The sequence below is a fragment of the Poromitra crassiceps genome, assembly GCF_964638095.1.
Source record: "Poromitra crassiceps genome assembly, chromosome: 2".
Classification (NCBI taxonomy): Eukaryota; Metazoa; Chordata; class Actinopteri; order Beryciformes; family Melamphaidae; genus Poromitra; species Poromitra crassiceps.
In genome coordinates, this window is record NC_139624.1 from 96523087 (window position 1) to 96548086 (window position 25000).

General features: G+C 45.0%; 1 protein-coding gene across 1 annotated transcript in view; it reads right to left on the minus strand.

Annotated features, from left to right (window-relative positions):
- Window positions 1-25000, minus strand: part of osbpl8 (oxysterol binding protein-like 8) — a 275193-nt gene that overhangs the window by 222357 nt on the left and 27836 nt on the right. Inside the window, exon 2 of the mRNA XM_083632091.1 lies at window positions 6573-6670. Coding sequence (XP_083488217.1) covers window positions 6573-6617 — 45 coding nt within the window. The 5' untranslated portion in view covers window positions 6618-6670. The remainder of the gene's footprint in view (window positions 1-6572; window positions 6671-25000) is intronic.

The window sequence follows — 25000 nt, forward strand, 5'->3', positions numbered from 1 at the left end:
CAGACAGACAGACATACAGACAGACAGACAGACAGACAGACAGACAGACAGACAGACAGACAGACAGACATACAGACAGACAGAGCAGCGGAGATAACAGATTGTTGTGAAAGTTTCGAGGAAGAAAGTAGGCATTCCTTCCTATTTTCAACCCAGTGTGATAAAACACTAATGTGTTGAAGTGAATTTAACGTGTTTCAATAAAGCAGCTCCGCTATGAGCAAAGCTGCTTCTGTGTTTCTGCCATCTATCCGCCAGTCATTTTATTGATTTTAAACCCGCTCCATGTAAAGATACCTGCTTTCATCATCATCATTAACAAAATGACAGGTAATAATAGATTATGACTAAATGTGTACGACCCTGTCTGTCAAAATGACGAGGAAGTCTAACGTAACCTCTGATAGAATATGTCCATCAAAAGAAACTTGATTTGTTTCTACATGTACTGTATAAGTATAGGTGTCAGTATTTTAAAATATATTACAGTTCCAGTCTATAAAAGACTTTTAATGTTTTAAAGTGACCTAAGGGCTATATCGTCGCAAAGGTGATAATTTTGCGTTAGCCCCCATTTTGCGCTGGAATAACGCCACGCAAAGCCCTAATTGTGGGCGTGTCGAGCCGCGTCCTCTCGTGCAAACCTCCATATAGGCGTGTTTATGCTCAAAACAGTATTCACAAGTGTGACATCATGTCCACAGCAGCTTCCTTCTCGCCAAAAACAGTAAATATACTGTACAGTATATACTGTATATATCCACCTTATTTTTGAATGCCCCACTGTAAAAAAGAATCGTGGGTACAAGGTCCGGTTTAACGTGACTCATTGTTGCCGCTTGCCATTTCCTTTGTTATACTCTGGCTGCAGACCCGAATTATAAACCGGAAGCTGGAGTCCGTTATAAAAGTTATAAATATAGTCACGCTATAAACAACTAACCAACGCTGGAGGTCCGTATGGAAACTCGAAATGTGTGTTACTCGAAATGGTTAAAAGTTAAATCAATTTGGTGGCGTTTTACTGCCATGTAACATAGCTAGCCGCTAACATTAGCCACAGTTAGTAGCCGACTACCCACAATGCATTATGTTATCCCAGCACCCGAACAACACGGCTGTAGAGCAGAATGGCTCTGCTGTAAAAGGGTAAAATCCTCATAGACGTTTTTTTTGTCGGGGGCTGGAGGGTTATCTAAATTGGTTACACCGGAAATGGAACCCATAGTTAACGTAAGGCAAAATGGCAGCCAAAAATAAGGTGGATATATATATATATATATATATAATTTTATTTTTTTAGTTAGTGTGAAGTCAGGGCCACAGAGCAGCAGCAGCAGTGCTCCCAAGCCGAGACAAGAGGCTCCGTCTTGGGGTTGAGCAGCCTCGCAGTAACGTAAACATTACTCTCGTCAGAAACCACTTTGATTTGCATAGTTTAAATGAGTTTGCAACCCGAAAACACCTTATTGATCTATTTACGTCAGACGATGACAGAAACACAGCGGTGTTTGGTTCAGCAGCGTGCCTCTGCTTTTTCCGGGTAAAGTCTTCATGAGGTGGGGGGGGGGCATGGAGGTTCAGCTGTCACATACGCGATGTGATGGGCAGGTCTAGCATCCAATGGTGGTACGTGTTACATAGATTACCCAGTAAAACATGTTTTCATTGGTCATTTAGACATCAAAACCTACCAGTAGATAGAATAGAGAATGGATATATTCCATTTATTGTAAAAAGTAAAAATCACAAAAAATTCGGTTAAAGGGGGAATTACCCCCCCAGATTTCTTGCAAAACGGTATTCTACTTGATTTGAAAACTCTGCAGGCAAGATGGACGCCTATAACCCCTTCTGTACCCTGGCAGAATTCCTAGCCCATAAACTAACATAACTTGGCCAATAAGTATGTAACATACAAAATAAAACAAACAGTAATGTCTTTATTTGGTGTAGAATGCAGAGGACATGTAACTGCTTAGTTAAACTCGCATTCCAGGAATATTGTATTTACAGCGCTGCTCTAAACATAACGTAAAGTGCCTCATCAGAGAGAGAGCCTGTTCATTCTGGAAGCCACTCGCTTTGCGCCAGAACACAATCGATTTGGGGGTGGAACACGCCAGGATTGGCCAACGCCAACGCCAGTGCCCAGAACGGTCAAATAAAATCATCGACAGAGGCGCTATGGCCCGCCTCCCAGTATTTTCAGTGTATCAGAGATACAGTAGATAGATAGAGAACGTTAGAAATATAGCCAGCCACGTTTTAAACAACAAACTAACGCTGGTGATCCGTATGGAAACAGTGTTACTCGAAATGGTTAAAAGTAGGGGTGCACCGATCGATCGACACGCAATCTGTATCGGCCGATTTGGACCTCAAATATGTGATCTGCTGTTTCCGATATTCCTTTAATGTTGCCGATCGCATAGCCGATCATGCTGCACGTGAGAAACATGAGGCAGCCCATTTTCATGTCTTCAATGTCTATCGTTTAACTTTCATATTGTGCTCTAACGTTTATATCATTGTGTTGCAAAGCACACGCTTTGCTTTCGTCAGTGTACTCACCTCCATGCACACACCGCACCAGACTGTCAACACACCCCTTGCGTCTTTGAATCACACAAATCAGATTAGAGCAGCCTCAGCAGAGAGAAGTTACCTCCAGTCCTCCCGCCTACCGAGGCATTTGCATGCTGTTAAGTCCGTGTGTATTAAAGTCCCAGATTGACACGGTGCTACTGTGGTAGTCGGGCTAGTGCACGCGCACACACAGACAATTTCCACGCAAGCATTGATGTTCCCGCGGGCACTTTGAAGGAAGCGAAAGTGTGCGGCTGAGTATGTGGATGTGCGCTCCGTTCAGACGGACTTTCTTCGGACATCAGTTGAACATGTTCTAATCCCCTTCTTCCACAAGTTCCATGTGTGCATATATGACCAACCAGTAAGTCATTATTATGTTAATATTCCTGTATTGCATTCCCTTTTGGTTTTAGATCGATCTACCTGCAATCATTGCAATAACGTTTGTTTAGGCATGCACTTGCGGTTTGATTGTCTGTTGCGCTAATTAATGCCACTACTCAGATGGAGTTTAGCTCGTGTGTAGCTTGTGATTCTGTTGTTTCTCCCGTCATGTAACCCTGTCACCATTATGTAGATCGCACTCATAGTGCTGCTAATTATAACACTGTAACTCGGCCTCGATGGGCGGGTCGTTTTGATGTTCGTTCGATGCGGATCCCAATGTATGACGGTTATTGTGCATAACCCCGGTTCTATGAGTGGGAGCTCTTTGGCTTTAGTCATGGTTCAAGACTGGTGTTTAAGAGTAACTGACTTACAGTTTACCTAATTATCATTTATATATTATTAGTTGTTAATTATCACTATAATTGGCCTATATAACAGCAAGCTTGGTTACTGACCTGTTTGTATATTTTATTGCCTCCTTTTTCCAGACCACACACAATCCTACTATTCCTGTCATAATGCTGTAAAGAGCCTATACTGCTGTACTGTACTGAAGAGAACTGACAACTAAACGGTTGAACTCCCATCTGTCTCCTGCCTCGTGTTTTTACGGACACCCCAGGGCGTATATATATATATATCGGTGATCGGTAATCGGTAATCGGTGATCGGTTGATGATCGGTTGGGCAGATATTTCTCATAGGTGATCGGCAATCGGTGATCGGTGGCAAAAAACGTGATCGGTGCACCCCTAGTTAAAAGTTATATCAATTTGGTCATTCAGTGGTGTTTTACTGCCATGTAACATAACTAGCTAGCCGCTAACATTAGCCACAGTAGGCGATTACACATGATGCATTGCGCTCTTAAAGGGCTCACGCCACGTGAACTTAATAACATGAAAAAAAGAAAAAAATCACATGAGTGGGAAAGGGCAAATACCACCGTGACGTCACGATGTACCAAATCAGCCATTCATTTGAGGGCACAAAAAAGCAGGTTTGGACCATCGACTTATAAAGATGGACGCCACTTCACCTCCCGTTTAGTGAAGCCGCTGCATGTTAGATCGCCGCCCTGACGGCTGAATCCAGTATTAGGTCACAAGGCCCGCCTCCCATAGCCTGGTAAACCGCCCGTCACGTGAACTCACATTGCCTTTGGTTCTCCGTGACGGTCTGGACCTGCACAGGCAGTTAAGATGATTGGTCGAGCCATGCCGGCTCGACGAATCAGCGGCGGCCGTAGGCGGGCTCTGGCTCGTCTGGGCAAGTAGTGGGTACATGGTCTTTGTAGTTCTTTTCACTCATCAGCATGGCTGCCGCCGCGGAAGTGACAGGCAGTCTGAATGAAATTGAATGTAACGTTCCCAATTCTATGTATTAAATTCTAAAAAACGACCGTCAACATTTGGGAAGGCTAAGCCACACAACTAGTTCGTTATAATCTAACTAAATGCTTCGAAGGTGACTTTACGACCGCGAGGACTCAATCAATGAATACCACGGAGATCATCCACAGGCACCTTCCGCGATCTGATTGGTTGAAGTTAACACCCACCAGCGGTGATAGACAGATGGGTCATCCAATCACCTGCCAAGTAGCTTGGACAAAGTGCCCGCCTCCGTCAGCGGGTCTGGTGACTTCAAACCCAGATCGACTGGTTTAGTGAAACCTATGTGGAGCTATACCGTCCATCTGGCAGCGTCAGGTTACGCCTCCCCATGTTAGTGGATGGGAAAATCACAACCGAAATAATCACAGTATACGTCAGATAATTTTGTTCCAAAGGTGGTTTGTATCATTTTAGATAGTCATTATCATGCTAATGCCTGTGCAAGTGGTCATTTTTCTGATCAGTTTGTTTTTAAGTAGTTATTTGACATATAAAAAGGGATAAAAATGGATGATTGACAGCTGTGGCAGCCAGTCTCAAGCCGTCATTGGCTGGACAGGCTCTGCACATAATAGATCTATCGTCACAGACAAGACACACGGCTTCATGTTATCTAACGCTGCCTGGAGGTCGGTGGCTCATGTTGGCTGTGCTGGCTACAGACATCAATGGACCCCAATAAAAAGAACATTGTTTTGAGGAATGAAAACAAATGTTTTGTGCGCGAGGAATTAACGTTGGTTGGGGACTCAAGTAAGTTCAGAAAATATGTGTTTTATGAGTTACTCCAGCTACGTTATAAGTAGGCTACACAATGGTTTTAACATGCAAGCTAGCATTAGCTGCTTGCATGTCGGCTGTTTTTCATATTACTATAACTTAACAACCGATAACGATAGCTGAAATAACACAATAATAGACACATATTTTCAGAACTGACCAGGTTGTCCAACTGACAGGAAATGTGTTTTATAACGTTAACTCCCGTCCCGGGTATAAGATGAGATGAGGGCGGCCTAGTAGTACACAACCACCATTAGCTCATCGCTAACGGGTTAGCATGACATACAAACAGACGTTTTATTTTTTGTAGGCTATTAAAGCAACAAACGTTTTTATATGCATATCTGGGGGAAATGCTTTGACTGTGGGGATGTTCGTTCTTCACAAGCTCCTCTCTTAGTAACGATATACCAGGCAATAGACCAGGCAGCCTGGCTCACGCACGCTAACGTTAGGTTGGGCTGCCCACACTGTACCGGGGGGGTAGCTACAACAACGTAGCCTCACGGTTAGATATGTTAACCCAACATTTGCGCCAAAAGAAATTTAATCATAAAGTTAATCAAAATGCCACGGAAACATTAGGCTAGCTTAGTAAACACATCAATCCCCACAGTGAGGCTGGAGGTGAGTGAGTGGCCTGCCTCCACTTCCGGCCCGGGCTGAGAGCACTCAGCAGCCCGGAGGTCTAAAATCTCCGACAACCAAAATCAGATTTTCGTACAGGCGTCATTTTGATAAACTGATCTCATAGTGGGACTCTTCCTGGTTACTTTTGGCGAGACAAAAAATATTACAACTTAAAGTGTTATATTTACAGAGCTAGACTGTATATAAATACACAACGCACTGTGCGCATTCTAGAAACAACAGCTCTACATAAGAAAGTTCAGAGGGGCGTGGAGCTCTCAGAGGTTCTCAATCAAGGGAGCTACTGCGCAGACTCTGGTTCAGTGATCTGGCCGGATTTTGGCTTCAAAAGAACATACAGGGAGGAGATAGGGACACTCCCTCCATTCATATTATATCTCAATGGTTTGGACCCATAGAGGGAATGTATGCTGCTGAAATGATAGGAGTTTCACATGCCACCCCAAAAGACATATTGGTTAAAAGCTGAAAAAAGTGTTTTGGGGGTAAGTTACACTTTAAGTTGTTTTCATTGGACAGCAACAATATGCATATTGTTGTGGGGCATGTGTGTGATGTGCGTGTGTGTATATACAGTGTGTGTGTGTGTGTGTGTGTGTGTGTGTGTGTGTGTGTGTGTGTGTGTGTGTGCGCGTGTGTGTGTGCGTTTGTGTGTGTGTGTGTGTGTGTGTATGTGCGCGTGTGTGTGTGTGTGTGTATGTGTGTGTGTGGGTGTGTGTGTGTGTGTGTATGCATGTGTGTGTTGCCATGGTGACTCACCGTGGTTTTCTCAGGCTCCTGCTGAGACTCAGAGGAAGACTCCATGTTGGCGTGAAACCAGAGTCTGGCCCGTCAGCGCTGCTCTGAGGCCTGCATGTCTGTCAGCAGAGAGAGAGAGAGACAGACAGACAGAGAGAGGGAGAGAGAGAGACAAAAAGAGAGAGAGAAGCAGACAGAGAGACAGACAGGTAGAGAGAGAGAGGGGGGAGAGAGACAAAAAGAGAGAGAGAAGCAGACAGAGAGACAGACAGGTAGAGAGAGAGAGGGGGGAGAGAGAGAGGCAGCGGTGTGTTACAACCACAGGAAACACTCAACTAGTACAGAGCACATCATTACACCCCTACAGACACACACGCACAGTGACCCGGGATAACAGACAGGGCTACAGACACACATACTGCACAGTGACCCGGGATAACAGACAGGGCTGCAGACAAAAAACACTCACAAATGAATTGAGAAAACTTGTTGGACAATGGACATAGGCTATTTACCTTCATAAGCCGGAGGGTCGTTGGCACCACAGACAATCTGTCAATAAGCTCTCTCTGTCCTCGCACGAGTGAGTACCGTAAATTCCGCACTATAAGCCGCACCGGAGTATAAGCCGCAGCAGCAAAATTGCATGTTTGTTACATATATAAGCCGCACCGGACTATAAGCCGCAGGTGTTTTAATGTTTTTTTTTTTTTTTTTTTTTAATTGTGTTTTAATGTTTAATTACCATATGTAAGGGTTCATGCACAGAAGGGATTGTCGGGAAAGAGATGGCTGTTTGAGGAAGCTCCCATTTATTAACATTTCAACAAAACAACATAACACAACACCACCTGTGTTTTTTTTTACAGTGCACACAGTGTCCGCGGTGTGGTGAAAAGAGGGCAAGAGAGGAAATTAAAACAGAAGTGGATTTATAGTTAGAAAGAGTGCTAAAAAAGAGAGATTTTTTTTTTTTTTTTTTTTTTTTTAAATCCATAGATAAGCCGCACCGTTATATAAGCCGCAGGGCCAAAAAACGGGGAAAAAGCCGCGGCTTATAGTCCGAAATTTACGGTACACTCTATTACGCATGGAGAGAATTACAGCATATTACATTGCCTCACGCAAACAGCGATCGCGAGACGGGAATCTGATTGGTTTTGATTGACGTAATGCCCAGCATTGCCTGGTCACACCTGTGAATAATTCTGGTAGTTAAGACCCGCCCAAATCCCGTTTGCGCAGGCATTTTGGGGGCGCAGATGATTTTGGCACGGCTCTAATTTGCGACTGCGACATGTGCCGTGAACGTTTCCGCATCCCCGCCGAGAATTGCATCCCCAACATATTTCGGGGCTGTTTTAACTTAGAAATCAGGGAGGTCACGTCTACCCAGACAATTATATCACTTTTAAACAGTTACATTTCTGTATAAATCTTTACAATATGCTCCCGTGAGGTGGGGATGCTGCCGGGCGGCGGTGCAAACCTCGGCATAACACCTGGACAAATGCGCAAGGGTACGGTGGCGCAGTCGGTAGCGCTGTCGCCTCACAGTCAGAAGGTCCTGAGTTCAATTCTCGCCAGGGACACTGTGGGCGCTGTGGTTGTGTTCCCCCCCATATCTTCAGTGCCTACTGCCCAGGTAGGGTATCTCGTCATAAGGGCCTTTCTCTCTGTGTGGAGTTTGCATGTTCTCCCCGTGCTCCCCCAGGGGGTTCCTCCGTATATAACCCCCCCACTAAAAACATGCAGAAGATCAGATCGTCATCGTCATCCGACCAGTGACGACAACATCCGAAGTTGGTCCCCGGGCGCTGTACGAGAAAGCGACCACTGCTCCTGGCCTGCCCCCCGGAGGAAAGGACATGCCTGGATGGGTTAAATGCAGAGGACACTTTTCACCGGCCACCGTCAGCATGAGTGTGTTGTGGCCGCATGCATGTGTTGTGGTGTTCGTGTGACAATAAAAGACGGGCTTGTCCGTTACGAGAGAGTTTTATTTTTTTTAAGGCAGACTGCTATCTTCCCTGCCTTAAGGCACGCGAAAACAGGTGCGCAAGCGCAAATAGGGGATATCGCCTGTACCAAGATAGGGCCCAAAGTCTTCTGACACTAAGCAGAACAGTGGTGCTTCAACTCGTTCATCTTGTCAACATTTTTTATTATTTTATTATTATTTTTTATTTGGACTCTGCAAAAGCAGTTATTTTATAAATAGTTGTGTCCACGCGTATCGCAGCTCATTTAAAGAGAGAAAAAATAATACATATTTTACGATGATTTTATTGGATAAAATATAAAACTCGTCTATAAATGTATCCCTAATCAGGCTCCTCGTGTTCTCTGAGATATGGTGAAACCTCTGGGCACTTTGGGCACAACCACCAGAGGTGCTGTTTGGACAAACCTCCCTCACTGTACAGGGGGTTATAATGTGGGACTCACTGCCCACACAACTTAAACAGGATCGTAGTTGGGAGCATTTTAAAACCAACCTAAAGCAGTTCCTGAAGATGTGTGAATTTGATGACCTATGCTGACTATATCCTTTGTGTTTGATTGTTTATGATGTTTTATGATTGTTTGATTGATTTGATGATATCCTTGTTTATGTTTATTGTATATTTTACCCTATTTTGCTTTTAATAACATCTAGGGACGGGCATTGCACATGAGCTTAGGCTATAAATGTTGTGATACATGACATCAGACGTTTCTTGCTAAATGTTCTATAATGTATGTGTATCTGTCCCTACACAAATAAACGCTAAATTACCTAATTAAATCAATAAACCCTAACAGGCCATGCAGCACTCTGCCTAGATACAGATGGATGGGAAAACAAACATGTACGGCGTATTTCACAACCAATCCATGAAGGATATATATATATATATATAGCATTTTGTAACAGAACTCTTCATTGTCAGTGCGGTAGGCGATGCGGCCGGCGCAGAGCGAGCTTTTTATATATATATATATATATATATATATATATATATATATATATATATATATATATATATATATATATATTATTATTATTATTTTTTTATTATTTTTTTCGATATTTAAAATCAGTCCAAATTCAACATTGTTCAACAGTGTAAAAAGGTGTGTACTGTATGTAGAAGTCCTTCCCGTTATGAGTCATGCCGGCATGACATGAGGCGAGCTAACTTCTCTGTTTTACAAAAGGAAACAAGGAACTTTCCAAATTGAATATCTTCTCTCTTTTCCCCCCATTCAGTCACACAAGACTTTAGAAGTGCTTCTTTATGTTGGGGCTTGTAGAGCATTATTTACAGTGTGCTTTCTCCTGGTGTGGGACGGCTCTTTAGGTTCTAGCAGGATGGAGGCTTTGTATCAGTGCTGTCACTGTGTGGAGCTAATGCAGCAGAAAACTCTCAAACAAACCAAAGTGCTGCAGGCTGCAAACAGACACACTGTTTCCCAGCATACACAGGGGAGGATGGCGGTTCTGCCAGCCTGTCGGCCCAAAACAAAACCCAGAAGGTCCAGAACCATTCACTTTTTTATTTCTCTCTCTCTCTGCTGTCCTCTCTCCTGCGACTTGTGTTCTCTCTCTCTCTGTCTCTCTCTCTCTCTCTGCTGTCCTCTCTCCTGCGACTCGTGTTCTCTCTCTCTCTGTCTCTCTCTCTCTCTCTGCTGTCCTCTCTCCTGTGACTCGTTCTCTCTCTCTCTCTCTCTCTCTCTCTCTCTCTCTGCTGTCCTCTCTCCTGCGACTCGTTCTCTCTCTCTCTCTCTCTCTCTCTGCTGTCCTCTCTCCTGCGACTCGTGTTCTCTCTCTCTCTCTCTCTCTCTCTGCTGTCCTCTCTCCTGCGACTCGTGTTCTCTCTCTCTCTCTCTCTCTCTTGGAAAGCCAGACGCGTCTTTAACCTTTATACATCTGTTGGAGGGTTGTTGCCTGAGCGCTCCTGCACCTTTTCCTGCTTCACACTCAGAAAGTTGCACACACTTAAAGGAATATTTCACACAAAAATGACACGAGTCGGGGAGGAGATGGTGACAGAATTTTCATTTTTCCTTTAACCTAATAGTGTAACATAGTAGTGATGTGCACCAACTTCACTAACCTGTTATTAACCAACCACTAGTAACTGATGTATCTCCTAAACAATAACTAGTTACTGATGTATCCCCTAACCAAACACTAGTAACTGATGTATCCCCTAACCAATCACTAGTTAGAGATGCACCGATTGCCATTTTCTTGGCCGATTCCGATTTCCGATTTTTGAATAGTCTGACTTGCCGATACCGATTTTTGCCGATTCCGATTTTCTTTCTAAGAACTTCTTTCATCTCACTCAAACACATCTCAAAATAAAAGTGTTCCAGGTTAGGCTACTGGACAGAGCTTTTTTGTGCAAATACAATGAATACAAAAATTAAATTAAATCCAATAGCCTATATCCCACAGCTATCATGCATTTACTTTTCCAAAAGAAAACAGGTGCAAGAACATCAAAATGATATATGGACAAGGAGTTTATAGCCTGGCTCCAGACCAGTCCTCTTGAGTAGAGGGGAAATGAGTTTATGAGTTACAGTAACGATCTTCAGTCTGAATATCAGGCGGAGTTTACACACAGTCCGAAGTTTGGTATGCGTATTTTTATCTGCCATCCGAAAAAATATCGTCACGCACAGAAAACCTTGCACACTTGTGAGTCCGATGCATTTTTATTATTATGTCCGTCGTTCTATTTGCAATACGAAACAAATAGTCTCTCCTGTATCCACGTTACAACATGACTGACAGGCTGAGGCAGCAGCGCTGATGTGGAATGGAGAAGGCAGGTCGGGGAATGGTTATACTGGACACAATGCTCGCGTTCACCTCGCCAAGCCGGCTGTGCGCGGTGGCGGGTTGCTGGAGCACCGCTTCCCGGGGAGAGAGAGCAGAGAGAGGGGGGCCAGTGAGGTGAAGCGAGCCGCTCAGACTGGACTCCAGCCGAGCGGGACTCAGCCGCACCTCTGTCTCCACGGCTTATTTTCGACTAACATGTGTGACAAACTGCGAGCTTTGTCTACTTCACTGACGGTGAAAAAATTCCACAACAAGGAAGGTATGCTGGCATGTGTGGTGTGGTGGCTGGGTGCCTGTCTCGGTGCTTTGGGGTGCGCGCACATCACGTGGAAATCGGCTCACAGAATCGGCTATTTAGAGTGACCGGCGCAGATCACCGATCGAGGCCGATCACATGAAAATCGGCCATTTGCGGTCACGTGCCGATCGATCGGTGCATCCATACTAGTTACTGATATATCCCCTAAACAATAACTAGTTACTGATGTATCCGGCCACTCTGGCATTAGTTCAGTCAACACCGACGCTACTGCCAGCTGCTCTAGATCCATAGTTAGCCGGCGGATTTACCAACTTTACCAAGAACGTCTGCTGATTCTGACAAAAATATTGTTTTTGCAAAGACAATGAAAAAGGCAATGAAAAACCATTGCACAAACGATTGAAACTTTAGGCACTTGGCTGGATTGTTTAGCCGTTGACTAGAGCAACACCAGTCTCTGACTTGCTCGATAAAATCTGAAAAGTAGGCAGGCCGCGCGATTCAGGAGTCTAGAAGCAGACCATAAAGGAATGAACACCCAGTTGTGTTAGTGAAGCTGCTCAGTGGTCAACAGCAGAAGGCTGTGGCTGGCTGTACTGGACAGTTTGTGGTGCTGAAAAAAGAAACCGCAACCACACTCAGTCACCTTTTACTGGATAAATAAAAGGTTAAAAATATCTATAATTTTGTTTCCCCCCGTTGCCTTTATCCGCTGCATTGAAAGCAGTAATTCGATCATCAGAAAGGGCAATCTCATCAGGACCAATCACAGCTCTGAAACCATGACAGCCATGTTTGCCCCCTGGGGCCGTGGCAAGGATGGTTCAAGTTCACTTCATGGAAGTCACAGAGAAGCGCTAAAAGGGAAAGTGGTGCAGGGAGGCGGAGAGAGGAACAGGGTTGTCCTGTGTGGTAGTACTGTACTGTACTGTGTGTAGGTGTATGTGTAGGTTAGTACTGTACTGTACTGTGTGTAGGTGTATGTGTAGGTTAGTACTGTACCGTACTGTGTGTAGGTGTATGTGTAGTAGGGGGCCAAACCGATTATCGGTTTGGCCGATTATTATGGCCGATATTCAACATTTTGCCGATTATCTGTATCGGCATTTTCATTGGCTGTTTGCCGATATAATAATTTAATAAAGAAATGCGCTAATTTGCGGCTGCTGCACCTGGAAGGGAGCCTCTCCTACAGTAGTTCCATCTGTGTGATCTGGAGCAATGTCCCGCCCACACAGCGCTATCTGATTGGTTACACATCGAGCAATAGCCTATCAGAGGGCTGCACATCACTACTATGTGTGAGCTGAGAACGATAACAGGTTAGTGAAGTTGGTGATGTGCAGTGATGTCATAAGAGCATAGTGATCTCATCAGTAATGCGAAGTTGTGACATCATAAGTTTGTGAAATCATCAGTAATGTCATGACCTCATCAGTGATGTCATAAGAGCAATTGTGATGTCATCAGTGATGCGAAGTTGTGACATCATCAGTTTGTGAAATCATCAGTAATGTCATGACCTCATCAGTTATGTCATAAGAGCACATGTGATGTCATCAGTTATGTCATAAGAGCAAGTGAGCCTACACAGCGGGCGAGCTGCAGGGCGGGCGAGGGAGCAAGTGAGCCCGCACAGTGGTTGAGCTGCAGGGCGGGCGAGGCCGGATAGCGGCCAAGTAGCGTATGCGAGCTGCAGGGCCAGCTCGGCGAGCTGCAGGGCGGGTGAGGCCGCGCAGGAGCCGAGCTAGTGAACCCGCGCAGTGGGCGAGCCTAGGAATCGAGCGTGCGTGAGATGCCTAGTATTAAAAAATAATTATAAATAATAAATAAATTTAAAAAAGACAGGCCTACTGCACAACTACTTTAACACCTGATATGAAACTGTGAGCTGCATCTGGATATAGGCTGCTATCTGCATAATGAACAATCCGTTCACGACCTCGACCACCTTATATGTGTTGTTGTTGTTGTTGTTGTTTGTATTGTCTCCACTGTGATCAGATGTTGTTTGTATTGTCTCCACTGTGATCAGATGTTGTTTGTATTGTCTCCACTGTGATCAGATGTTGTTTGTATTGTCTCCACTGTGATCAGATGTTGTTTGTATTGTCTCCACTGTGATCAGATGTATTTTGTATTGTCTCCACTGTGATCAGTTGTTGTTTGTATTGTCTCCACTGTGATCAGTTGTTGTTAGTATTGTCTCCACTGTGATCAGTTGTTGTTGTTCGTATTGTCTCCACTGTGATCAGTTGTTGTTTGTATTGTCTCCACTGTGATCAGATGTTGTTTGTATTGTCTCCACTGTGATCAGATGTTGTTTGTATTGTCTCCACTGTGATCAGTTGTTGTTTGTATTGTCTCCACTGTGATCAGATGCTGTTTGTATTGTCTCCACTGTGATCAGATGTTGTTTGTATTGTCTCCACTGTGATCAGTTGTTGTTTGTATTGTCTCCACTGTGATCAGTTGTTGTTTGTATTGTCTCCACTGTGATCAGTTGTTGTTTGTATTGTCTCCACTGTGATCAGATGTTGTTTGTATTGTCTCCACTGTGATCAGATGTTGTTTGTATTGTCTCCACTGTGATCAGTTGTTGTTTGTATTGTCTCCACTGTGATCAGTTGTTGTTTGTATTGTCTCCACTGTGATCAGTTGTTGTTTGTATTGTCTCCACTGTGATCAGTTGTTGTTTGTATTGTCTCCACTGTGATCAGTTGTTGTTTGTATTGTCTCCACTGTGATCAGATGTTGTTTGTATTGTCTCCACTGTGATCAGTTGTTGTTTGTATTGTCTCCACTGTGATCAGTTGTTGTTTGTATTGTCTCCACTGTGATCAGATGTTGTTTGTATTGTCTCCACTGTGATCAGTTGTTGTTTGTATTGTCTCCACTGTGATCAGATGTTGTTGTTTCTATTGTCTCCACTGTGATCAGATCAGATGTTGTTGTTTGTATTGTCTCCACTGTGATCAGATCAGATGTTGTTTGTATTGTCTTCACTGTGATCAGATCAGATGTTGTTGTTTGTATTGTCTCCACTGTGATCAGATCAGATCAGATGTTGTTGTTTGTATTGTCTCCACTGTGATCAGGTCAGATGTTTTTCACATGCATTATGCAAAGCAGGTAAGTAAGCAGGGAAACAACACACAACAGAAGGCAGACTCACTTTCTTGGCCGTGGAAGGATCGTCTTCTACAACTCTAGCAGGAGGCGCGGTCGGTCAGTGGAGACGTTTTTCTTTACGATGGATCTCTACCCTGTGGGTGAATACCCTCTCCTTCTCTTTCACTGTACAGATTGAATTTCCACCTGGCTGAGATCTGATTACACCCAGGCAGGGTGCTATGACAGAGCCAATCACTTTCTATTTGCAATGCTTGCTTCTTCTTTTTTTACACCTTTGCATTACCATATGATGCTCCTCCCACATACTATATTCATATATATAGATCGTATTTTAATACCAGGTGCAAATGCGGTCAGACAGACAGACCGCAGGACATCCTGGCTTTCAGACAGTACATCTCAGACAGTCGGTAAATCTCTACACCTGCCATTCCGATAGTATAGTGTAACGTTCCAGCACAGCAGCCTACAGATTTCAGCCAGCACAGGCACTTCATCAGGTCTCCACGCTAACAGAAGGCATCACAGAGAGACGCATGCTTTCCACTCTCCTTCAAATCCAGCTTTAGCCATCAGCCTGCAGCAGCTAGCACACGCACCAGGTGAGCTGGCTGCAGCAGCTAGCACACGCACCAGGTGAGCTGGCTGCAGCAGCTAGCACACGCACCAGGTGAGCTGGCTGCAGCAGCTAGCACACGCACCAGGTGAGCTGGCTGCAGCAGCTAGCACACGCACCAGGTGAGCTGGCTGCAGCAGCTAGCACACACACCAGGTGAGCTGGCTGCAGCAGCTAGCACACACACCAGGTGAGCTGGCTGCAGCAGCTAGCACACACACCAGGTGAGCTGGCTGTAGCAGCTAGCACACACACCAGGTGAGCTGGCTGCAGCAGCTAGCACACGCACCAGGTGAGCTGGCTGCAGCAGCTAGCACACACACCAGGTGAGCTGGCTGCAGCAGCTAGCACACACAGCAGGTGATGCACCAGGTGAGGTGGCTGCAGCAGCTAGCACACACACCAGGTGAGCTGGCTGCAGCAGCTAGCACACACACCAGGTGATGCACCAGGTGAGGTGGCTGCAGCAGCTAGCACACGCACCAGGTGAGGTGGCTGCAGCAGCTAGCACACACACCAGGTGATGCACCAGGTGAGGTGGCTGCAGCAGCTAGCACACACACCAGGTGAGGTGGCTGCAGCAGCTAGCACACACACCAGGTGATGCACCAGGTGAGGTGGCTGCAGCAGCTAGCACACACACCAGGTGAGCTGGCTGCAGTAGCTAGCACACGCACCAGGTGAGGTGGCTGCAGCAGCTAGCACACGCACCAGGTGAGGTGGCTGCAGCAGCTAGCACATGCACCAGGTGAGGTGGCTGCAGCAGCTAGCACACGCACCAGGTGAGGTGGCTGCAGCAGCTAGCACACGCACCAGGTGAGGTGGCTGCAGCAGCTAGCACACGCACCAGGTGAGCTGGCTGCAGCAGCTAGCACACGCACCAGGTGAGCTGACTGCAGCAGCTAGCACACGCACCAGGTGAGGTGGCTGCAGCAGCTAGCACACGCACCAGGTGAGGTGGCTGCAGCAGCTAGCACATGCACCAGGTGAGGTGGCTGCAGCAGCTAGCACACGCACCAGGTGAGGTGGCTGCAGCAGCTAGCACACGCACCAGGTGAGGTGGCTGCAGCAGCTAGCACACGCACCAGGTGAGCTGGTTGCAGCAGCTAGCACACGCACCAGGTGAGGTGGCTGCAGCAGCTAGCACACGCACCAAGTGAGGTGGCTGCAGCAGCTAGCACACGCACCAGGTGAGCTGGCTGCAGCAGCTAGCACATGCACCAGGTGAGCTGACTGCAGCAGCTAGCACACGCACCAGGTGAGCTGGCTGCAGCAGCTAGCACACGCACCAGGTGAGGTGGCTGCAGCAGCTAGCACACGCACCAGGTGAGGTGGCTGCAGCAGCTAGCACACGCACCAGGTGAGCTGGCTGCAGCAGCTAGCACACGCACCAGGTGAGGTGGCTGCAGCAGCTAGCACACGCACCAGGTGAGGTGGCTGCAGGAGTATATCTGCGTCGCCCCTCAAGGTTGTTTTTGCAGCAGCGTGAAGTAGGTAAGCAAGGAGGATTTTTTTTTTTTTTCAATGTTTTTCATTAGCTGTGACTGTAGCGCTTTGATGTGTTTATTGCATCTCAAGTGCGCTGGAGCGCTGACGACGATTGAATTTCCCTCTGGGATACATACAGTGTCGATCCAATTTATTTCTGTTGGCACTGACGTACATTTTAGACATTTAGCTGGTGCGCTTATCGTGCAGTCAGACAAGTCTCAGTGCTTGTTGTCGTCTTATCCAGAGGCACTGAGTGCAGACAGACAAGTCTCAGTGCCCACCCCTACCAAATCTGTGACCTCTCCATCCATCAAATCCATCAGTACGGTATGTGCATATTGGCAGTTTTGACCTTTTTAACACTAGAACCACCAAGGGGTCATTTTTACCCCCCTGGAGTTTTCAAATGCATGTACTCATGTAATAAAACCCCTGCATCTCTCAGTTCATGACTTTTCCTAAAATGGTTTTATTGATCATCTAGTTTATTATGGGGTGTGTGGGATAAAAAGAAAAAGAAATATGCTCATTTTATACCTAGAACCGCCAAAGAGTCATTTTTACCCCCTCATATGAAACAGCTGTATAATGCCGCGTATTTGCATCATGCCCGGTTGCCTAGCAACGCCCATTGTTTTGACTCAAGACGTCTTTTTGGCTTGCCTTACACAGTAAGCTAGGCTAGCCTTACAGTAAGCTAGGCTAGCCTTACAGTAAGCTAGGCTAGCCTTACAGTAAGCTAAGCTAGCCTTACAGTAAGCTAGGCTAGCCTTACAGTAAGCTAGGCTAGCCTTACAGTAAGCTAGGCTAGCCTTACAGTAAGCTAGGCTAGCTAGCCTTACAGTAAGCTAAGCTAGCCTTACAGTAAGCTAGGCTAGCCTTACAGTAAGCTAGGCTAGCCTTACAGTAAGCTAAGCTAGCCTTACAGTAAGCTAGGCTAGCCTTACAGTAAGCTAGGCTAGCCACATACAGTAGCTTAGCTTAGGAAAAAGAAAGGTCACGGTCATGGTGACAAAAGAAGAAGAATGAATGTCCAGAGGAAGTGAAAATGTTTCAGGACATGAGTGAGGGAGAATCTGTGTGTGTGTGTGTGTGTGTGTGTGTGTGTGTGTGCGTGTGTGTGTGCGTGTGTGTGTGTGTGTGCGCGTGTGTACATGCGTATGTATGCACGCATGTGTGTGTGTGTTCGTGCGTGAGAGAGAGCTCCGTTTCTTTATCCCCACTGCATAACTAAAATAGTATAGGCCTATTAGTTAGTAGTCTTCTGTAGTTATTATCCAAAATTCGTTTTTAACTTTTACTTAGGCCTAAATGTTCTTCTATAATAATTAAAGTGTTTAAATGTGTTAATTGTTTCATTTGTTTGTTTGTTTGTTATATATTTGACAGTTTATTGATGAATTCTAAAATGTATTTTAGAATTTTATATTTTTCCGATATGTAGGCTGACGCAGTTGTGGGCAGGGGGGGGGGTGGGGGTAAGAATGACCCCTTGGCGGTTCTAGGGGGTATTGGAATATTGGAGGTTCTAGTGTTAAATGTCAAAGCAAACACTGGCTCAGCTGCTCATCATCATCATGAGTGTGTTGGGGTCTCCCTGCTCATTAGCTGGCCTGGCACAGCCCCTCGTCACAATCTGTCTCTGTGGCCCCACAGCACAGCAGTGACCAGCCAAGAGCTGGGAGCCACTGCCAAACACAGAGGGACTCCTAAAGAGGGCCTTGGCAGTGGCCGTGGAGCTCTGACTGACTGGGGGATTTCTCTGCACGTTCTGTGCCAAGGATGCAGGACCACCGGGAACCTCTCTTCCACCCACTGGCTTCTTTTGACTGTTATTTTCAATGGAAAGGAGACGCAACTACTGCATCGTCTCAACTAGAGCCACACCCATTCATCAATTAGTTGTCAACTAGTTGATCGGCAACTATTTTGATGAGCGATTAATCGGTTCGAATCTGAATTCTCTGACTCCAGCTTCTAAAATGTGAATATGTTCTGGTTTCTTTACTCCTCTATGACAGTAAACTGAATATCATTGAGTTGTGGACAAAGCAAGATATTTTAGGACGTCATCTTGGGCTTTGGGAAACACTGATCAACATTGTTCACCATTTTCTGACATTTTATAGATCAAACAACTAATCGATGAGTCGAGAAAATAATCAACAGATTAATCGATAATGAAATAATCATTAGTTGCAGCCCTAGAGTCAAGGGCACTATGTGTTTTGAGCACTCAGAGCACGGAGCAGCAGACACTATTTCAAAGTGGAGATTGTTGGACACAGAACCAAGGTGTGTCTAAGTCAGGTCCTGCCTCAGCCTCATTTGCTCTACTGGAGTTTTTGTCAGTAGAACAAAGTTTGAATTCTTCAGCTAATCACCCTATACTTGCTACATACAGATTTAATTAATTAGTCGGGCAGTCCCATCACAAATGAATTCCTCCCCAGCTGATGCAATAGAGCATGGAGGATAGTTGGAATTCAAACCTGGTATCAGTTAAGTGAAGTGGGAAATTGGGAGAATATAACAATGAAAAATACAATAAACAAAACAAAGTGAAGATGAATTCTGGAGTCTCTTAATGTCCTCATCTACCTCCTGTTGTCTGCAAGCACTTCTCACTAAATGGACAAAATGACAGGACATTTGCAGTTGACAGAGGGACACATTTACAGTCCACTGCAAGAGCGTCATTATGTAAATGTGCATCACTGGCTATCCACACATATGCAGGTGTGGACATGTGTATCACATGTGATCTATTCACATCATCAGATGTACAGATGGGAGTAAGACTTACACATGTACAGACATGGCTGGGGGATAAAACAATAGAAATATATTTTGCTGATGGACACTTCATCAATATAATAAGTCCCTTGATAATGGAGATGCTACAAGTGTCACGCAAACAGACAGACAGGAATGGCGCACGCAGAATGGCATAGCTGTGTGCTCGCTCACTCACTCACTCACTCGCTCGCTCGCTCACTCACTCACTCACTCACTCACTCACTCACTCACTCACTCGCTCGCTCACTCACTCACTCACTCACTCACTCACGGTGTTGGGCAAGTTACTTGGGAAATGTAATTAGCTACTGATTACTGAGGGATGGGCATTTCTAGCAAAAACACTATTCGAAATTCGCTGGCCAAATTCGAATTTAATTCGAAATTCGAAAAAAAAAAAAAAATGTAAAAAAAAATTTTTTTTTTTTTTTTTTTTTTTTTTTTTTGTGAGTGAAATGTTGCATTGTCTCCCCTGATTCTAAGTCTACGGCTTTATTAATTAATATAAAAAGCTTCTGCTGTGGATTTTTAGCTCAAACAAGCATTGCACCACTGAAGTAAAGAACATGTTACATGACATTGACATTTTCGAAAATAAAAAACAGTTTTGACAATCATGAGTGGTTCATTAAATATTTAGTAGGCTCAGGTCTGAGTGCCAAAGGGGTGCCAAAGTCACCCCCTCTCCCTCTTCATGGGATTTCATCCGCCATTCATTTTTCCATAAACCTTGCTTAAAATGCTTATAAAAATTGTTTTACTTGCTCAAACCAAGCGATTTGACTATACTTAGAATCAGGGGAGACAATGCAACATTTCACTCAAAAAAAAAAAAAAAAAAAAGTTTTTTTTTTTTTTTTTCGAATTTCGAATTTCAATAATAAAAGTCGACCTTGATAATAACAACGATTATTCGAAAATTCGAAATTCGATGCCCATCCCTAATATATATTAGGGATGGGCATTTCTAGCAAAAACACTATTCGAAATTCGCTGAGTCGAACTTTTAATCGAAAAGTCGACTTTTAATCGAAATTCGAAAATAAAAAATAAATGTAATTTTTTTTTTTTTTTTTTTGAGTGAAATGTTGCATTAGTCGTGTTTCCATTACCCTCAGAAATGCGCAAAATCTAAATATCGCAATAGAAATTGGGTAATGGAAACACGTAAATTTCGAAAAACCTCTCAAATATCGCAAAACGTTTTTGCGCTCTCATGAGGTGGTTTTTCAGATGTGTCGATATAGCAGTTTATCGCAAAAGTGTAATGGAAACAGATTTTCCGCATTTGCACCTCATGTGACCCGTCTTCTCCTTTGGAAAAGCAGCGGAACTTTGAAGCAACGCTACAGTACCTAGCAGAAAGACGAGTGTTGTGTAAAAGGGGTAAATAGATCGTGTTTAATGGCAGAAATCGGTCCATGGTGACAGCAGGCTGCCTGTGAGCGTGCATTTGAGCGGCGAGATAAGTGGATGAAAAGCACACACCGGTGCGGTGCTCCTGACTGAAGTCACTTCAGTATTCAGTGAAGTGAATACAGTGACTGTGAGTAATACATTACACACGTTTCAGGTGCAATGTTATAATAGCCTACACAACATTCTGAAATGTCTAAATCGGACCAGTTGTATAAGCTACCTTTTTTCCTCTGTCTGTCGCGCTCGCATTCACCGCAGCCAGCAACATTTTGCGACTCATTTTCTTTTGAATTGATAATCAGGCTCGTTTATATGCGTTGTAACTTCATGTTGTGATTTGCATTGACCATTGGTTAGATTTGAGCATGCAGGGGACGGGATATGGGCAGATCCCCGTGCGTAATCACTGTGGCAGCTGCTGGTAATGGGGAATTGCGTTCAGGTGTGCGCGCGTCAGACCAAACTCAACTTCAATGGAAACGCCTACAAGTCGCAATTGTACATTGTCGAAGTTGTAGAAATATCGCAATTATTTTGCGAAAAACTGTAATGGAAACACAGCTATTGTCTCCCCTCATTCTAAGTATAGTCGAATCGCTTGGTTTGAGCAAGTAAAACAATTTTTATAAGCATTTTAAGCAAGGTTTATGGAAAAATGAATGGCAGATGAAATCCCATGAAGAGGGAGAGGTTGCTTATAAAAATTGTTTTACTTGCTCAAACCAAGCGATTCGACTATACTTAGAATCAGGGGAGACAATGCAACATTTCACTCACCAAAAAAAAAATATTTTATTTTTTATTTTTTTTCAATAAACGAATTTCGAATTTCAATAATAAAAGTCGACCTTGATAATAACAACGATTATTCGAAAATTCGAAATTCGATGCCCATCCCTAATATATATATATATATATATATATATATACACACATAACATTTAATGCAGTTTTAGTATGTTGTACTCTACTGTCGATGCTAATCCTTCGCTTGTAGATAATGGAAGATTTTCCAAAGATTCTGCAGCAGCAACAACAAATCTTTCAATTTTTGAAACTGCCTGTCACAATTTTTCCACATTAAAAAAAACGTGTGATTTGTAAATTGCAGCAGTGAATTAATTTTGCATTTTTTTCTCTCTCTGATTAACTGTGCAGCTCCACTTGATGCCAATCCCAGCTGAAGGGCGAGGAAGGACAGATTGGAGCGTCTGTGCTGAAAAGGAGGTGGCAGCGCTCAGTGACAGATCTATAGAGGCCTGTCACTGTGTGTCTGGAAGGTGATTACCAGCTGTTAAGAGGGAGGGGCATGCCACCATGGAAAAGTAGATTGGGATTTGGGACACTTTGGAACCCTTCTACCACTGCACACAATGTTATGATCTCTGTCAGATTAAAATGTCTCCTTTCATTGTCACTCTTTGCTGTGACTTGGCTCTCGCTCCCGCTGGCGTGAGTGGTGGCATCACACACCTAAAGCCCGCCCCTAGCTGCCTCAAAGGACGCTGATTGGTGCGATTCAAACCAATAGATTGGAGCGTGGCAAGATTGATTGATGTCATGTGATCGTGATCTCATGATCTCGCACGAATCCAGCTGCATCACAAGGTTACATGGCAGCTCCTTGGAGAAGAACATGGAAAACCAACATGGTGGCAGCTCCTTGGAGAAGAACATGGAAAACCAACATGGTGGCAGCTCCTTGGAGAAGAACATGGAAAACCAACATGGTGGCAGCTCCTTGGAGAAGAACATGGAAAACCAACATGGTGGCAGCTCCTTGGAGAAGAACATGGAAAACCAACATGGTGGCAGCTCCTTGGAGAAGAACATGGAAAACCAACATGGTGGCAGCTCCTTGGAGAAGAACATGGAAAACCAACATGGAAAACCAAAGTGCAAATGGGCAAATAGTGTGACATCACAATGGATCCAAATCAAATGAACACACTTCTTCCCAGGAAGGAGGTGAGGGCAGCAATGCAGAGGCATTCACTTTTCACATTCTGCGGGCTGTTAGGTTGAAGGATGACTAAATATAGATATTTGTATGGGGCAAGGATCAACTTCTTTTTCACAATATTCGACCTTTTTAATATTGCTTACTTGTAAATTTGGTGATCTAGGAATTTCAATTGAATTATACTGTTGAATTTTCTTTTTTTTATATATATATTTTATTTTCAATTTCAATTTTAACAAAATACAAACAAAAACAAACGAACAAGCTCAGACACAGGAAAGAAAACAAACAAACAAACAAAAAAAAACATATTGACAATAATTGTAGTGATACCGTCCATGCGTGGGGTCCCACTCAAGGGGTCCAAGAGGAACCAACTGGGCAAGTCACCCACCACCTCCAACCTATTCTACTGTTGAATTTAACGAAAAGTCACTCTGGAGAAGAGATTCAGCTAAGTGACTAAAATGTAAAAGAGGGAGGGCACATAAATATTGTTTATTCTGGAATGAAGAACAGACAGCCGTACTGTATGAAGACAGATGCCAGACTGCTGCCTTCTAGAGCAGTGGTACGCAACCTTGCCCTACTCAGGAGAGGAGCCACATTGGTGCTCGGGTTGAGTATCACTGTTCTAGAGCTTTCTGTCCCCGAATTAAAGCTACTTCTTCACTCTCTCTCTCTCTCTCTCTCTCTCACACACACACACAGACACACACACGCATGTGCACACGCACAGACACACACATGCATGTGCACACGCACAGACACACATGCATGTGCACAAGCACAGACACACACGCGCGCGCGTGCGCAGCTCTGAAATGTACTGAGCTTAATTTCTCATGGGCAAAAATAGCCAGAGGGATGAGATTTCCCAGGGAGACAAATCGAACACGATGCTACATTAGAAATGTCAGTTGGTCCGGAACCAGGGGCTGATGCAACCAGGAAGTTGATGGAACCAGGGGGTTGATGGAACCAGGAAGTTGATGGAACCAGGGGGCTGATGGAACCAGGGGGCTGATGGAACCAGGGGCTGATGGAACCAGGGGCTGATGGAACCAGGGGCTGATGGAACCAGGGGGCTGATGGAACCAGGGGGCTGACTGAACCAGGGGCTGATGGAACCAGGGGGCTGATGCAACCAGTAATTTGATGGAACCAGGGGGCTGATGGAACCAGGGGCTGATGGAACCAGGGGGCTGACTGAACCAGGGGCTGATGGAACCAGGGGCTGATGGAACCAGGGGCTGATGGAACCAGGGGGCTGATATAACCAGGGGGCTAATGGAACCAGGGGCTGATGGAACCAGGGGCTGATGGAACCAGGGGCTGATGGAACCAGGGGGCTGATATAACCAGGGGGCTGATGGAACCAGGGGGCTGATGGAACCAGGGGGCTGATGGAACCAGGTGCTGATGGACCGACAATGTGTGGTTTTGAGAAACACTCTGTTCCCACTGGAAACCACAAAAAGTAAATTCTGTGCTGTGCTAGCTGTGCTGTGCTGTGCTAGTTGTGCTGTGCTGTGCTAGCTGTGCTAGCTGTGCTGTGCTAGCTGTGCTGTGCTGTGCTAGCTGTGCTGTGCTAGCTGTGCTGTGCTGTGCTAGCTGTGCTGTGCTAGCTGTGCTAGCTGTGCTGTGCTGTGCTAGCTGTGCTAGCTGTGCTCTGCTCTACTGTGCTAGCTGTGCTGTGCTAGCTGTGCTGTGCTAGCTGTGCTGTGCTGTGCTGTGCTAGCTGTGCTAGCTGTGCTGTGCTAGCTGTGCTGTGCTGTGGGTGCCATGGCACGAGTCCGATACCTCACGAGTCCGACACCTCACGAGTCCGAAAAAAGAGGCATTATATTCCCCGTTTTTCACTAACCCAAAACCTAACCTCTCCCACCCCCACGCCTAAACCTAACCTCACCCAGACCCTAACCCA